The sequence below is a fragment of the Trichogramma pretiosum genome, unplaced genomic scaffold (assembly GCF_000599845.2).
Source record: "Trichogramma pretiosum strain Unisexual culture from Peru unplaced genomic scaffold, Tpre_2.0 scaffold16, whole genome shotgun sequence".
Taxonomy (NCBI): Eukaryota; Metazoa; Arthropoda; class Insecta; order Hymenoptera; family Trichogrammatidae; genus Trichogramma; species Trichogramma pretiosum.
This window is the reverse complement of record NW_019641647.1, coordinates 1,687,823-1,704,519: the sequence shown is the minus strand read 5'-3', so window position 1 is coordinate 1,704,519 and position 16,697 is coordinate 1,687,823. Positions and strand designations below refer to the sequence as shown.

The window sequence follows — 16,697 nt, the reverse complement described above, 5'->3', positions numbered from 1 at the left end:
AAGTTTAAGTATTGTACGAAATTTTTAAACCGATCGCTTTGAGGCGTAATTGTCTTGCAGCTACTCTGGCTTTACTAGTTGTTAATGCTTTTTTGTTGTAAACATGCTGGTTTTCATTTTTTTGACTCGGCCTCATTGATTACAAACAAACCATTGCGTACATAATGAGCCGCAAAAAAAATGACCACGTGTGTGCTGTGTATACGATTGAAAATAGGGTAAAAATACAAAAAAGAATCGATGTGAGTGCGTCGAAAAAAAATAAATGCTGCTTCGCAACTTTTCGAATGAGCACCGTTAATTGCTGAGTATGCTTCCAAACGAAAATAAAGAAATCTCTGAAACAGAAGGGTCTACGCGGCTCATTCACCCTCGCCCACGCTGTTGCTTCCCTTTTCGACAAATGGCCAATTTTTGTACATACTTTCGAGCAAACTCCAACGTGTAAACAGATTATTCTTCTTATAAGCAATTCATTTCACTGGCCTAATGACAGCTGTTTATAAAATCGAGAAAAATTGTATTAGCAGTATTTTCCAATGGCCATTTACATTTACGGGAAAGGCTCAAGGCCACAAGCCATATGCTAAACTGCAAATTATGCCCTCCATTGATAATAAGTATAGAGTTCCGCGAACTACGTGACACGGAATTTCCAAAGAGTTTCTTTAATATCATAGTCTTGTTGCTCGCAGAGCAGTATCGGAAAAAAGCAACGGTTCTCTAGTAAGAATGAAAGGTTCCCTCTGTTTCACTATAGGTATAAGTAAAAACGATAAGCCCCCTGGCCTAGCGCTGAAAGCGAAAGTTAGCCCTTTATATAATATACTTACCTAAACCTATGCGTGTGCGAAGATCAAGACCTATAGAAGCGGGCGTTTTACTTGAAGTTTTGCCCAACGTATATGTCTACGCATACTCGATTTCTTCCGTCTACGTCTATACACATATGTGTGCGCTTTGTGTTGGCTTTTTCTTTCTTGTAACTTGGCTCTCCGCTATATTACACACAGTCCTTTTGAGTTTCTCTCTTTTTCTATGCTACTGATCGTGTGTGTGTGTGTGTGTGTGTGTGTGTGTGTGCATGAACTGCGCCTTCGCCTCCGCACCCGCGCGCCGTCTTCGCATGCGTGTGCACGCGGCGCACAGCATACAACGTGCGCAGTACTCCTGTTTCTATGCCCTTCTCTCTTTCTCTCCGTCTCGATCTGTCCTTTTACTTATTCAGCTACTGTCGCCCCTTTTTTTGACATATGTTCTATGCTGGATTTTCAAGGTGCTGGCCTAGTGTTCTCTATACCGCTGCTGTACAAGCGCTGTTGGCAATTTTGAGAAGTTTTCTAGTCCGTTCATGTGGGAGTCTCGTTAACATATTGTTGCTCGACTCCTTCTTATGTACTAACGTATTGATCATACCAATGCGTACGTGCCCACTTGCTTTTTTAGTAGTTACAATCCTGCTTACGAGTGAAATTGATTATTTTTGAACGTAGTTAAAGTCAGCTTGTCCACTGGAATCTATACTTGTCGTTGTCGGACCGATAAAAGGGTGTGATTCAATCTAAAGCACCACTTGCGGTTCTCGGCAAATATATCCACGACGCGATCTCGCTTAAAAGTGGATCGAAACTTCCAAAGACTTACTTACTTGTAAATCTGGTAAAGTCCAACGCGTCGCTCCGATAATCGGAGCGACCGAATCTCAGTAGAGAATTTTCTGAAATTGTTCAATAGCTTTTGTCGAGTCTCATCTCAGAGTTTCGGAGTAATAAAATTGCGCGCATTGCTTTTTCCCTGATTGCAGCGGCGGATCGGGGACAAAGATACAAGTGGCTAATCTGCCGGCTCACGTCAGACTCGAGGACGTGGAGCAGCTACTATCGACTTACGGACAAATACAAAGCTTCGAGAAGGCGCAGTCGCGTGATACTAGCACCCAAGCCTTTCTCGTCAGTTATGAGTCGTCAGAACAGGCCCAGCAGTAAGTCTTATGTTACCATCTCAAGAAACGCACGCATATCTCTTCACAAACGTCTTCTCTATGTAGTCATTCTCCCCACATCTCTTCTTCAATCCGCACTTTATACGATTCACTCGGATCGGGTTATTATAATCAGCCTTGTTCGACCGCATCGACATACCCCCGAGAGTCCAATTCTTCTCTGTTCTTAACAATGTCAATCCTCTTCATTTTTAACCGGGCCAAGATTTCATTATTCAGTGTATTGTTTGCATCATTTGTATCTGGTCATAACTTGTCGCTACGGGCAAAACCTAAGCGATCGATCGCTCGCGATGGTACAAGGAGTGAGAAATAATAATTGGATTCTGGGCCTCCTCCGAAGCCTATCGTGTAGGATCGACCCAGTGTCACAGGTACAAAATTGCATCCCTCACAAATGTCTGTCTTAAATGTAATTTGTGTCATAAAAATGAAAGGCATAAAAATTGGGTCGAAACTGGAAAAAGTTGTACATGGCTGTGCAGCTAGCGCGCATACCATTTGTATTTGTCTCGTGTAAAATAACAAAAACATTTGAATGAAAAGCAGAAAAAAACCGAGCAGAGTATATTAACGATGTCGTTTGTTTTTGCAGGGCGGCGGGTCAGCTGAATGGCTACGAGTACGAGGGTAGCCCGCTGAAAGTGGAGATGTCGACGGCGGAAAGTCGGCGTCGCGGTCGCGGTCAGCGCGGAGGCGTGGCGTTCTCGGGCCTGCCGGGCACCGGTCGTCAGACGGACTTCCCGCTGAGGATCCTCGTACAGTCGGACATGGTCGGCGCGATAATCGGCCGCCAGGGCTCGACCATACGCCAGATCACGCAGATGACGAGAGCCCGCGTCGACGTGCACCGCAAAGACAACGTCGGCTCGCTCGAGAAAGCCATCACGATCTACGGCAACCCGGAGAACTGCACGAACGCCTGCCGCAAGATCCTCGAGGTGATGCACCACGAGGCCAGCAACACCAATAAGGGGTCAGTTGACAATCAGCAGCAGTCGCAGCAGCCGCAATCGCAGCAATCCCAACAGCAACAGCAGTCGGTTAACTCGAACAATGCCGGGGCTGCTGGAGAGCAGCAACAGCAGCAACAGCAAGAGGCCGGCACTGGCGCCAACGTCGAGCAGGCCGACGCTAATAACGCGACCAACAATAAGTCGCAAGCCACGTCGGCCGCTGACGTCGCCAGCGAGGCCGACGAGTTAGCCGCTGCTAACAACCAGACTCAAAAAGATGATTTCCAAAATGTCTCTTCTGGCAATTCCAGCGAGATCACTCTGAAAATCCTTGCGCACAACAATCTGATTGGCCGCATTATCGGCAAGGGCGGCAACACCATCAAGAGGATCATGCAGGATACCGATACCAAGATCACCGTCAGCAGCATCAACGACATCAACAGCTTCAACCTCGAGCGCATCATCACTGTCAAGGGCAGCATCGAGAATATGAGCCGCGCCGAGTCGCTCATCTCCAACAAGCTCAGACAGAGCTACGAGAACGATCTCCAAGCCATGGCTGTGAGTACACGTCTTCTCGTAATTTATCAGACTTGCTTCGGGCTTTCAGCCTTTCGCTTCCTTTTGCGAGCTTTCGACGATAGTCCTTATCTCGCTCACTTCACTTGTCTTTGTATGAAGCAGGAATAGTTTAAAAGCCAGGACACGAGAACGGATTCGTCTCGACCCCTCGGACTTTGCCGTCGTGTCCTTTCGTGTCCTCGACATTGTCAACATTCGGCATAATTCATATTTACTCTTTACTGATTCTTTCATGTTAACTAATTTGAGAATGTATCGCAGCCACAAAGCATGATGTTTCCCGGCCTTCACCCCATGGCTATGATGTCGACAGCGAGCATGGGATACAGCTCGCGCGGACCCAACATATACAGCGCCGGTCCGACCCCGTATCCCTACCAAGGTACCCTGCCGGCCCAGCAAGGAGTTCCGACGAGTGACGCACAGGAGACGACGTATCTTTACATACCTAATAGCAGCGTCGGCGCCATCATCGGTACCAAAGGTTCCCACATTAGGAATATCATTCGATTTTCTGGTGCCAGCGTTAAAATCGCTCCTCTGGAAATCGACAAACCCAATGATCAGACTTCCGATAGGAAAGTCACGATTGTCGGCTCGCCCGAGTCTCAGTGGAAAGTAAGTCATTGATTCGTTTCTCCGCTTTCTCTCGTTAACACCTAAAATCACTTATGCTTTGTAACTTAATTTTTGTAACAAAACCTAACTTTCGTGAGATGATTCAATTCAATGCTACGAACTTATTATGAGCGTTCCGCATGCACCTGGTTGTATTCATGAGCATAGCGTAGCGGTGAAAGTTTCCGCCTATACATCTCGATACGTTGGGTTCGATTCCCAACATAAAAAAAGAAAAAAAAGTCTCGAGTTGCGCGCGCATGAAACCTGTGACATTTGGGTGGCTGCTGATCTCTAGGTTGCCACTTGAAGAATCAGGAAGACTAAAATATGGGTCCCGTGCTTGTCGCATGTATCTCTGTGAGAACGAGCTCCGTTTAACCCAATGACATTTTTTTTTCTTTCATTAAATTATGTTTTTGTGCTGACTTTTTGTTTGTACAAAATACATTTCAACGATTTCAGTGAAAAGTCAAATTATAATTTGTTTTTATTTTCCTCAGGCTCAATACCTCATCTTTGAAAAAATGAGGGAAGAAGGTTTCATCTCTGGCTCCGAAGATGTAAGACTAACGGTGGAAATTTTAGTACCATCGTCACAAGTTGGCCGAATCATTGGCAAAGGTGGTCAGAATGTTCGTGAACTGCAACGGGTTACCGGCAGCGTCATCAAGTTGTCGGAACAGCAATCAACTCCACCGAGCGCAGACGAAGAGACGACGGTCCACATAATCGGTCCATTTTTCTCCGTCCAGGTAACATTTTACTGATCGATGATGTTCTTCGTTGCACCCAATAATGCACGCGATTTTAACCGATTTTTTTTCTCTTGCAAATGTCAGTCGGCTCAGCGCAGAATTCGTCAAATGGTACTCGCTCCAGGCGGTGCACCCGGCAGCGTGACTGGTATCCCCGGCTTGGCTGGCACGGGCATGCCCGGAACTCGTGCTGGTCGTGGCAGCAGTCAAGACGGTGGCGTCCGCTCTCGCAGGGACGACAGTGCGACGTCTCAGCCCGGTGGTTGCGCAACGCCCCAGCAGCAACAGTCGAGCAACTCGTCGACCTCGTCGCAACCTTTAGCTCAGCCGCAAGCTCAACCGAGCCAATAGATATTGCCCTCGTAAAGTGGGATAAGAAAACTCGTTTATTATTATTATTATTATTAAAACGCGTTGACGCGAAACTTGCGAGAAGAGAGGAGCTAGGATATATGTATATGTGTACGCAGTTTGCGAAGAACGGATATTCAACGATGATGAATTAGGGACGGCAGTTGATTGAATATATTATTATTATTATCTATATATATATAAATATATATTTATATATATTATATATATACACATTATTGCTACGTTTACGTGTGTGTTATATAAATTATGTATGCAAGATTAGTTAACGATATATCCAACAACGGTAACCTCAGCGGATGCGCGAAGCTCGTCCGTATACCTCGGCCTGGGCCCCTTTCGTTCCTTCGGATATTCGACAAGACATTGAGAAACACCCAGCTAAATCCAACTTTGCAACAACGTGTCAAGTGTTTTCTTTTTTCTTTCTCGCCAGCCTAAAACAACGCGCAGGCTGTGTTAAAACGCATTCAACGGTGGCCATCAGCGATTCACGCTTCGGCCGAGGTTAGAAAAGAAGAAAAAAGAAACAACCTTGGACCTGGATGATTTGTTCATGTTGATTATAAGAGATATCACACGCTCAGCATTTAAACAATTCGAACAAGCAAATGGTGTATGAGGTTACAGATCACTCAAACATTTTTACCTAAGATAAACAAAAACAAAACGGTCTCGTCATACGAGCAAGCAACTGCTACTGTAAACCATTCTATTGTTCTGGAACGTTGTTGGAATTATTGCTTTGGATACATAAGAAAAAAACTGTGAAACTGCGCCATCAAAAACTTGAAAAAAAAAATTATACTAAATTGATTAATTGGACAAAATCAAAAAAAATCACATGTTGATACTGCCAACCGATCGCCGCCATCAATTATTGCACAAAGTTTGTACGAATCCAGGAAAAAGTGAATATTCAGCACCACTTCAGCTAGTTTTCATTGCAACCGTAAGGAATATATCAGAAAAATGGAAAAAAGAAGAAAAACAACCGCCATGCCATTTTCCAGTGAAAGAAAAGAAGATCATCGTCGTCATCATCATCATCCACGAAGCGTAGAATATAAGAATTTTACGAGAAGAAAATTGAAAAAGAAAAGGGGCGGAAGGACGAGGCTCCGGCGAGAAAGCGATAATAGAGCCGAGCCTCGCGCCGTAATACCAAAGAAGCGGTTTTAAGTTTTTTTTTCGTATAAGTGAAGTTCCTTGCGAAAACTCGATTGAGATCGCAGAAGTGGAAGAGAATAGATTTATAACGTAGCGTTACGTTAGTACCACTTTTGGTACGAAACTGAAATTTTGCACGCGATAAAGACATTTTATGGATTCGATTACTAGAATAAGCGCGTTGAGTCATTTACTAAAAAATCTTTGCGATTTTTACTTTACCATGAATGTAATTAGTGCGTGAATGTGAATATGTTGATGAATAAAAAATAATTTATCGATTTAGGTTGGCGCGTTCATGGTTAATCATATTTATAACAAATACACTAACGTGTCACAATAATTTTGTAGAGTCGAAAGAAAATTACATCTTTCATAAAGAACAAATAATTGTTATAAGAGTTTAAATAAAAGTTTTCATAATAAAAAAAATAACTCAAGAAGGTGCGCGATAGGTTTCGTTCATTAATTACAATCTCTCACAAAACTAGAGGTTCAATGAATATGACCGCAATGCTAAAGCTTGAAACCTTCTAGGTTTTCAACTAAATACCGTGTCGGTATCAAATAATAATAATAATAATCAAATAATAAAAAAATTATTTTGAAGAAAAAAATATCGGACTGACTACAATAAACCGTAAGATGCTCGTTAACAAAATAAAATTTCATCACTATCTTTGATTTGTCTGACATGGACCGGCCATAAACATTATTTACCCACGTAAACTTGTTTTAACTTGGCCAGAATGCTACAAACTCAGAACGATAAGATGGAAAATTTTCGCGAGCTTCCACGGCCTGCCGGATCTTCCACTAAAATACGGACATGCACAAATTTTCTCTTTCCAGGGAAAATCAATAACAGGAATTCCAATTAACGAGGCCCCTTCCACTTTCCTTGAGTTCGCAATTACTTTTAACAAAAAAGTTCGCGATATTCGGTATGTATCGAGTACAGAAAATTTGTCAAGCGATTATGCAGATTCGCGAAACTAAATGGGAACAGGGGAGAGAGGAAATGTCATAATAAAAATATATTAGAAACGGAGAGATGAACGAGCACAAACAAAGGAGAAGTAACGTTAAATGAAAATAATGAACGTCAACTTTTTCAAGTTTTAGTCTCTCTCCACTCTTTCTCGCGAAATCGCGTGTATAATTTATCTATGATGTATTATCGCAAGGGAACGCGTGCAGAATTAGAAATTTAAATAAAGAAATAACAAAGATACGTGTATGTAAAAAAATAAAATAAACGGGAGTTATAGGGAATGCAAGGGGAGCGAAGTGCTATGAATATAATAAGTTTATTTTTGATACATTGTTGGAAAGATCTGAAGCTAATCTTTCTTTTTTCGATTTTTGTTAGATGTTTTTAAAGTACTTGATGAATTTTAACGATATTTAAAAGAAAAAATAATGGTCTCGAATTAGGGCGCGAATGAGATAAATCTAATTGCTATTCGTTAAAGAATGTGCCTGTGTAAAGCAATTATGCTAAATAAAATTGCGCGAGTGATGCTCTTTCATTAATAAAGAATATATAAATAGTCTATAGTTGTGCGTGTGTGAGAGAGCGTCTGAGATTGTGTGTCGGTACGATTGTTAAATGCGAATGTTTGCCGCTGGAATCGGCGCTCGGCAAAGCAGCCTTTTGCACTGCTATGGCCGCAGCGCCGCGGGTACGAATGGGCATTTTTCGAAGGCGGAATATACAAATTGTATAATATATCTAATTATATTTCACAAAAAAATGGTGAGACGCGAGGCCGCAGACGAGCGTCTCACGTAGAGAAATATTTTATTTAGTTACTAATCATAGTGGTGATTTTTTAACTTTATTTATTTTTTTTTTTTTTACTAACTGAATTAATTGAGCACACTTAAACGTTCGCGTGCACGTTTTCGTCTCCGGCCTCATACACTTGCCGTATATTTATCGAGCGTTAATATTTAAAAAACTCAGAGAAAAGAAAGAATATTGAAATACTAAATACGTAAGAAAAAGTTAAAAGTACCATGAGAAAATTTTAAAAGTGAAAATTAAGTTGATTAACAAAAGTGCCAAGGGATTAAGGAGAAATAAAAATTTATCTTAGCTGTCGGGCATGTAAACTCGGCGCGTGAACGCATATCTCACAAGTTCCGTATACAGCAAGTAAATCAACAAAAAAATGAAAGAACATTTCTTACTCTACATTCAACACTTTAAAAGTAACCGGTACATAACTGAAAACAATGGAAAAAAATCATTAAGGCTCCTCTAGGAAAAAAAAACAGATACTGTCTTTCGACGTGGAGGAAGAAAAGAAAGAGCATTGTAGGTGAAGAGAAGAAAAATGAGAGCAACTTGTATCATTCCCAAAACCCCCTTTACCTTTTTGATCTGGACCTTTATAAATAAAAAGCAGATCTATTTTTATATACGTGAAAAAAGGAGCTGAGAAGCTAACATCATCTCGAACCCAAAATACATTTAAAAAATATGAATAAGAAAAATAAATGCACAGCGCATTTTCCGACCAATTAACGTGCTCGTTCGTTCGTCGCGTTCGACGATTTCTTTTTCCTCGAAAAGTTTGTAAGTTATTAAGCAATTATAAGACATAAAACATAAGAAGCTTTATTGCTTTTAAAAATCTCAAAAAAGGACGAAGGTTTAAATATTTTTGGAAGTAGAATAGAATTTTCAAAATTTCTTACGCATGCTAAACAAAGTCGTAGGATCGACAAATTAAAAATATAAAACATACATTTTCGCTAATTAAAATCCAATCATGCTCGAGATAAACAACTAAATTTTTTGTACAAATAAAAAAAATAAAATTTGTGATTGTAGTGGCGCGTAAAAAATTTAAATTTATGGAATTAAAAAGAAAAATTATTAATATAGTAATTTTAGAAAGAGCGTATAATGGAGAGTCTTTAAAGTTGTAGATGATTCTAAGAATTGTAAAGAAATTTAACTTTAACGCGGTCAAGAATTTGCCGTGAAATAACGAATGTACAAATTCAGTTAATTTCTAAAGCATAAATGTTAGTCTATTGAAAGCGAAATTTTTAACGAAAGGAGAAAAAGTATTTAAAAATTCTCGAGACGGCTGCAATGCCATCGCGTCTTCTGTTAGGAAAAAGGATATCGTTCGTATATTTTAGAAACATTTCCAGAGGGAAAAATTTTTATCTTTTGGAGCGGGGTGACTTCGGGTGTAACTTCGTTCCGTCCAGGATCGATCGCAGTGCGTACAATAAAATTACCAGCTAATCCATGATCAATTGCATCAACGGAATCCCGAAGCCCAATTTAAATAAAAAAGAGTAAAAAGTAAATAAAATGAAACGAAACCTGCCAAAATTGTGAGATCAAACGAGCCTTAAAAAGTCAGTCAGATCAGAACAGAACGAGCATCGACGCGTCTAACGCGTAACAGCTACGCGATTCGCGACCTAATCAAGCAGCACAAAAAGAAAACTACTAATTACAAAACAAATACAGAAATGAAAGTGAACCGGAAGTTTTTCACTGAGACTTTTATGCAGAAGCTCGATGCCGACTACCGGTATATTTGCTAAATCAAATAAACATACAAAACATGCACACAGTCATCTTACCCAAAACAAAACAAAAAAAGTTCAGCGGTACACCTCGGTACTTTGAATTGCAATCTGTGACGAAAACAGTCGAGCAACGTTTTAACGCTAATAATCAAATTGAACGAAAGTTACCTTTATCGCGAGTCTAAAAGCAGAATAAGGGATTTTCCGAGAAAATAATCGTGATATCGTTCTATTATTGATAGTTTCGAGTCACGCATTGCCTACGATTAATGGTTGCTAATTTTAAGTGATTCTAGTGATAAAAAGTAGCCAAGAGAATAAATCATTAAATATTATTGTAATCAAACATTAAATTTGGGATTTAGTGTTAGTGATTGTTTCTTTCTTATGTATTCTAAAACTGCTGAGGTGCTTTGAAAGAATCGCTTTATTTTAAAAGTAGTCATTGCTTTGCACATGCGTGCTTCGGTGCATACGCATCAGTATTTTGTTGAAATGCATTTTTTGAAAAATAAATAAGGCCTTATATACAAAGTACTCAGTGAGGGCATTTGTTGATACGTTAGACAGAATAAAAATAATTTCCGGGTGATATATACAATCGGTACACACAAAAACATTGATGAAATAAAATATTAAATGAAATATTAAATGAAATATTAAACGATTTTACTTTAAAAACTATCATTAATCATCGATAAAATCAGTGTCGCCGAAAAATGGGCATTAAAACAAATCCGCGTGAATTGGTAATACATAAATATATTTACAACAATCATCCACTTTTTTGTAAATAGTCGGTTATAGAATTGTACAAACGTGTATACATAATTACAATAGTTAAACTTTAATGATAAATATTAAATATTTGAAATAATATAAAAAACTCACATTAATTGATGTTATAAAAGAATACAATTTTATTAATGCGTAAAATAAATATATTTAAGCTTGCGAGAATGAGGTATGAACAGATATATTTGTACATTAAAGTACTACTTCAAGTATCAATTAATTGGGCTATTTCCAAACTGGAATTTTGACGTGGAAAGCTAGGAGATCAGTTAAGTACAAATGAAGACAAAAGAATTTGTCGACTCAATCATTAATACTAAAGCCCAAAATTGCACGATAATTCTCCCCGGTCTATCACAAATTAGCAAACCCAGATACGAAGGAGGCAAAAAACGCGGAATTTCCTTTTTTGCTCGACAAGTATAAAGGAATTCAAAGTTTAGATATTAGCATAAAAAAGCAAGATAAAATCGTCTATGAAAAAGTGCATCAAAGTTATCGAATAAAAATACAGTATGAATTCAGTCACCGCATGCCAGAAAAGTCAACACTTGACAGTAAAACTAATATGCTAAAAAACTTATAGAATAGAGAAGAAAAAACATATATTGTATATGTCTTCAACACACTAAATAAGTAAGGATAAAAAAAATTGGCTAATTAACTAAAATAGGACATTGCGCGCAAACCCAGCACAACGCTGCGGACCATTGCCCGAATTCACACCGAGCATATTTACTCTAATATAAATGGAAAACAAAAAAAAAATACTTGGAAAAATGTGTAATTGGAATATACAATGGTTGCATGCATATTAAAATATTATGAATGGCTTAACAAATAAGTAATAGTCGATAATAGCTGGGCCTCGATACGACGTCGGCCCACAACACTACTTAATCATTTATTGATACTTTTAATAATTGATGCTTAAGATTTTTTGTTTAATACTTTTTTTATAATAGTACGCAGGTTAAGCGACAGAGACAACCTCTGATCGTGGACTGCTCTGCATTTGCTTAGCACAGCTGCTATATGATTTTTTTTTGTCTTTTTTGATATATTCTTTTTCGCCCGGGGACTCGTCTCGAGAATTCGTTGATGGGATGTTTATTGATTGAGATTACTTACATTAGATGTTTCTAGGTAGTTTAAGGGGGATAAAAAAACTCAACGTGTGTGAGAGAAAAATTAATTGCCCGGCGAGTCCCAAATTTACGAGATAATTCTTCACAATAATTGTTTTCTCTATTTTTAGTTAAAACATATACTTGATAATCATTACTATTCTACACGTGAATTCTCATACATATATAACCTACCCACTACTATTAATGTTTTCTGGTATAAAATACCTACTTATTTACTGCTAGTTCTTGTCCTCGATAATGATTGCCGATTGAAAAAATTCGAGAGATTTCATTGATCTTTCCATTCATTGACTAGTTTTCGGTTCAGCAAAAAATTCGTTTTCCGCCCAAAGTGACTCTACGGAGCAACATTTTTTTTCTCTCGGAATTCGGAAATTGAAATTGTCGATGGTTTTAGGAACACAGATTCACCGCGATATAAATTAAGAAAAGTTCAGGCAAGGAAATCGAAGAGAGAACGTTAAAACATAAATTAAATTTCATTTTATATTGATTGCGGTGAAAATATTTTTCTACTAAATTCCGTTTTAAAAAATTGAAAGAAATAAATACAGCAAAAGTTTAAAAACTTCTCTTTCCTTTTCCAGAAGCGCGTGAGTTTGACTATTCTTGGTGGAATCTTTTTAAAAAAATATATACGGTGTTTCTTTTTTTTAGTGGATATAATATGTAATAGCTTTCTACTAAACATATTACATATACGGATAATCATTAGTACAAGAAGTAATAAAAAAATATCATAAAAATAGGCATTAAGGCACTAAAAATAGTAGGTGGCTTCCCTCCAGATGCAAAATTACACTTTCAAAAAAAGTTTTCGCGTCCGCAAAAAAAAATTATAAACTGACTAATCAAAAAGCCAAAAAAATTCGGACAAAAAAAACTGATTTCAAGAAAATAAAATATTTTCAAACTTTGATAAAACTCAACTTGAAATCTGCTTAATTTTTACTAAATATATATTTCAACATTTTTGGATGGATATTTGCTACTCTCAATGTCTTCTGGAAGGACAGCTCCAACTAAAGTTTGGTTTTTAAAATTTAGTACGCGAAAAAACGTGAGGAATTGCCCGATGCTATTTAAAAATAGAAGACATTCTTGTATCCGAAAATTTTTCAGCTAAAAGAGAAAAAAGTTTTTACGAGAGAAAACAGCAAAATGAAAAAGAAAAGCGAGTAAACAGTTCTACGAAAATAGCGATTGTTACTATTAATTAAATTGAATAATTAAATTGAATTTTTCAATATAAATTTTTATTCAACTAAGTCGAAAAACATTCGAATTAATTCATTAAGTCGCACTTATAACGCATTTTTCCGATGAATATACATATATTAAAAAATTTATGCCACTCCACTCAAATACGAACCATGAAGAAAACATACAAATACTAATACAAATTAAAAAGTATTTTTTTATATACATTACACATAAACGTCATATATTTTCACACCAATTAAATGATTTATTATTAAATACAAAGTTCAAGTACTACATATTCTCTAATGAAAATAAAAGTATGAGTGAAGTATAACGTATGATTGTTGAACATATATGTGATGAAAGGAGTGATAATTAAAAAATAACAGACGTAAATAGAAGGCATTAAAAGTACCTTTGTAAAAACATTATAATTATTAAGAAATATTGACAGTCTTTCTTCTATTCACAGTTAATTATATTACAGTTACAGCAAATCATAAGTGCAATAGTTGTTACAATAGACTCGGATCTTTACATTATTGAAAGAATTACTATTGATAAAAACAGTGCTGAAGAAAAAATATGAAAAAAAAGAATAGTAATGGGAAATGATGAAACTGCAATAGTTATGCGTTCTTTATAATTCTATTAAACGAACATTTCGCGTTGATTCAATTCAATATCAACAATAACTGTTATTCCTTTGAATTGTAGTTAATTAATGCAAATGTCTTTTTTCCTTGTTGTTTATTCTTTTCTCATTTTAAAATGCATTTAAACTTGTTATATGTAGCAATGATATGTACAATAGTATACACTTCTTTTTACTTGAGAGATATATATCTATCGATTTACATGTAAATTTAAATTTACTAAAAAATAGCCATGCGAATCCAATAGTATTGATATAATTTTGATTTAGAACAAGATTATTAAAGTAATTCGTCCGTGTTAATAAACTTGAACGTATTATATTGTAATAGTTGAAAAGTTTAACCGAAAAAAATGCTTAAAAATATTATATTATACAGAAAATATAATGTGAAAAACGTGCTCATAGTTCCATACATAAATGATGAATATTGCTTTTTTTAAATCGGTTGCTATAGATAGCGACAAATAAAAAGAAAAATTAAATTGTCCCATGATATGTAAGCATTATTTGGATGTTTGTTTGCGAAAGTGTGCGACTGGCTTTATAGTACAAGCGATACTTGTGTTGTAAGGCGTACTTTTTTATATTTTTATTTGTGAGATAACAATAGCAGGAAAACGTAATAATAAAGTGGTACGAAAACGTTAAAAATGGACATAAGTTTACAACAACCACAAAAAAATTAATAAAATAAAATTAATCTGGAAATTTTAAAAGGAGCGACGGGATTTATTTGATTTCCTTTTATGTATTTATTCATGTATTTAAAGATTTTTCGAAAATGAACGCTTCATATAATCTCAAGAAAAATTACGACGGGCATAAAAGAAATAGAAACGTGTGTCTGCGATGAGCAGTAATCATCTGTATATGTCAACTTTTTTCGAGCAGATACAACTGTATGTTTACGTATGGGTTAATTCATGAGTAGCTTACGATTGTGTTAGTTCAAATGCTTAACAATTGTATTTGTGATGAATTGTAACACTTCTGTTCGCTAATTTTTTTCGTAAATATTGTAAAATCGAGTGAATGCAAATTTTAATAGTTGTTATCAATAAATTGCTCATTTGTTAAAGGGCAACAGAGTGCTTGAAAAAAAAATTCCAAATTCTCTCTTAGTTGTGTTTATCTTAATGAGAGTTTGATTAAAAAAGAACCGTTGTTGCCGTTGTATTTTCTTGTGATTTTTTCGATATAAGAACCAAGAGGCGAAAATTACAGGAACACAGAGAGATCGTCTTTTTAAATGACATTGATATCGTTCGAAAATGCACGCATCTTTTTCTTTTGCATGCAGAAACTTTTGGATTTAAAAATTTAATGAAAAAAAGGTATAAATTTGGTATAATGAAAATAAATATATAGAGCTTACTTTCGCGTGACTCATGTGCATACGATTTCAGTTCTTTCTATTTTACATAGTGTGAAAATCGAAAGTCTATCGTCTATGTTAAATTTTAAATTTTAAGTATATATTATCGTATATAAGGATTGGCTAAATTGCTCTTTGTAAAGGAAATTTATATCTATAAATGTATCTAGTTTTCCGGGCACGCGAAAGTATAGCATCAAAAATTGGCATATAAATTGATTAATCAAAATTAAAGGCGAAGAACAATTCCTCACTAAAATCTATAATTATATTTAAAAAAAAATTTTTGGTGAAAATGTCGTCCACGAAAGAAAATTACTACTGTGTAATCATTAAAAATCTATTTGGATGTAAACGCGTTTTAAGCACTATTAAAAAAACGGAAAAAGAAATGTTAAGGAGAATTGTCAATCGAGCGGCATGGTAATTTATTTTTTTCATTCACATCGGCATACAAAAAAATATAATAGAAAAAAGCTCGCGAGTTTTTCTTCTTTAGAGGAAATTTAGAAATATCGTTGAATGGGAGAAATTAATGTGATTGTTATGAAGCTCATTGTAAACAACCTTCCAATAAATGGAGCGTTAAAAAGCTGGATTATGTGTGCGAAAAAGTTATTCGAAAGAAAAAATGAGGGAATATATAAATTATAAAAGTTGAGAAAAAGGAATCATAGCATGCTTCGAATATGCAGATGTATGAGAAACTACAAAATTGTTTGTAAAGGGTCAAAAGTTAAGGGAGAGAGAGCCAGAAATGTACGTTAGGTCGCGTTTGTATTAATACAGAGATGTTTATGAGAACGCTCGATAGACGAAGACGAGGAGGAAGAAGGAAACTATCGAAAGCAAAAAGAACGAACGGGGATCACGAAAGTAAAAATTGCGCTAGAAAAAAAATTGTACTTAAAAAATCATGAGAACTCTTCGACATAAATGCGAGCAATTTTAATGTTGTTTTCGACACTAAGCTCAAGCGATCGGTTAAATACATCGATTTTTTCGCGTAACGAACAATCTTTGAGAATTATAAACATTTTTCGCGAGTAACTTTTACAACGACCAAATTTTTTGGTAAAGAAACTAAGATGTATATGAATTTTCTCAAAATTTGTTTGTTTACGTAGAGATTCATTGATTTAGGTGTTAAAAACAACTGAACAAAAAAAAAGTGAGTGTCGAACTAAATGAAAATTTAACTTTATAAATGTAAGAGCTCAGAGAGCCGTTAATCCCAGGGATTTGAAGTAAAAATCCCTTGAAAAAATTACAGCCTTCTTCCTTTTCCTTTTCCGAAACTCTGACTTTCTCCCTCCTGCGAAACCAACATTGGTCAAATTCTGCAGCCGATCATACCTGCACATTATTTCCGAACACAGAATGAAAAATATCTACGAGCTGTATATGTATAAATTAACAAAAAAAAGAACAATAATATACGTAATAGATGGTACGAGATGAAGAATTGCTTGAGCACGAGAATAATATATTAT

General features: G+C 36.3%; 1 protein-coding gene across 6 annotated transcripts in view; it reads left to right on the top strand.

Moving 5' to 3' along the window:
* The window catches only part of LOC106659209 (insulin-like growth factor 2 mRNA-binding protein 3), a 38,164-nt gene extending 24,409 nt beyond the window's left edge, over positions 1-13,755 (top strand). For 3 of the 6 annotated variants that reach the window (XM_014381630.2, XM_014381638.2, XM_023459878.1), the window contains exons 2-6: positions 1,805-1,981; positions 2,598-3,522; positions 3,805-4,161; positions 4,665-4,916; positions 5,004-13,755. In XM_014381630.2, the coding sequence (XP_014237116.1) occupies positions 1,805-1,981; positions 2,598-3,522; positions 3,805-4,161; positions 4,665-4,916; positions 5,004-5,270 (1,978 nt within the window). In that variant the 3' untranslated portion in view covers positions 5,271-13,755. The remainder of the gene's footprint in view (positions 1-1,804; positions 1,982-2,597; positions 3,523-3,804; positions 4,162-4,664; positions 4,917-5,003) is intronic. The other 3 variants (XM_014381646.2, XM_014381652.2, XM_014381660.2) reach the window with 2 other exon arrangements.
* Positions 13,756-16,697: the final 2,942 nt, after the last annotated feature.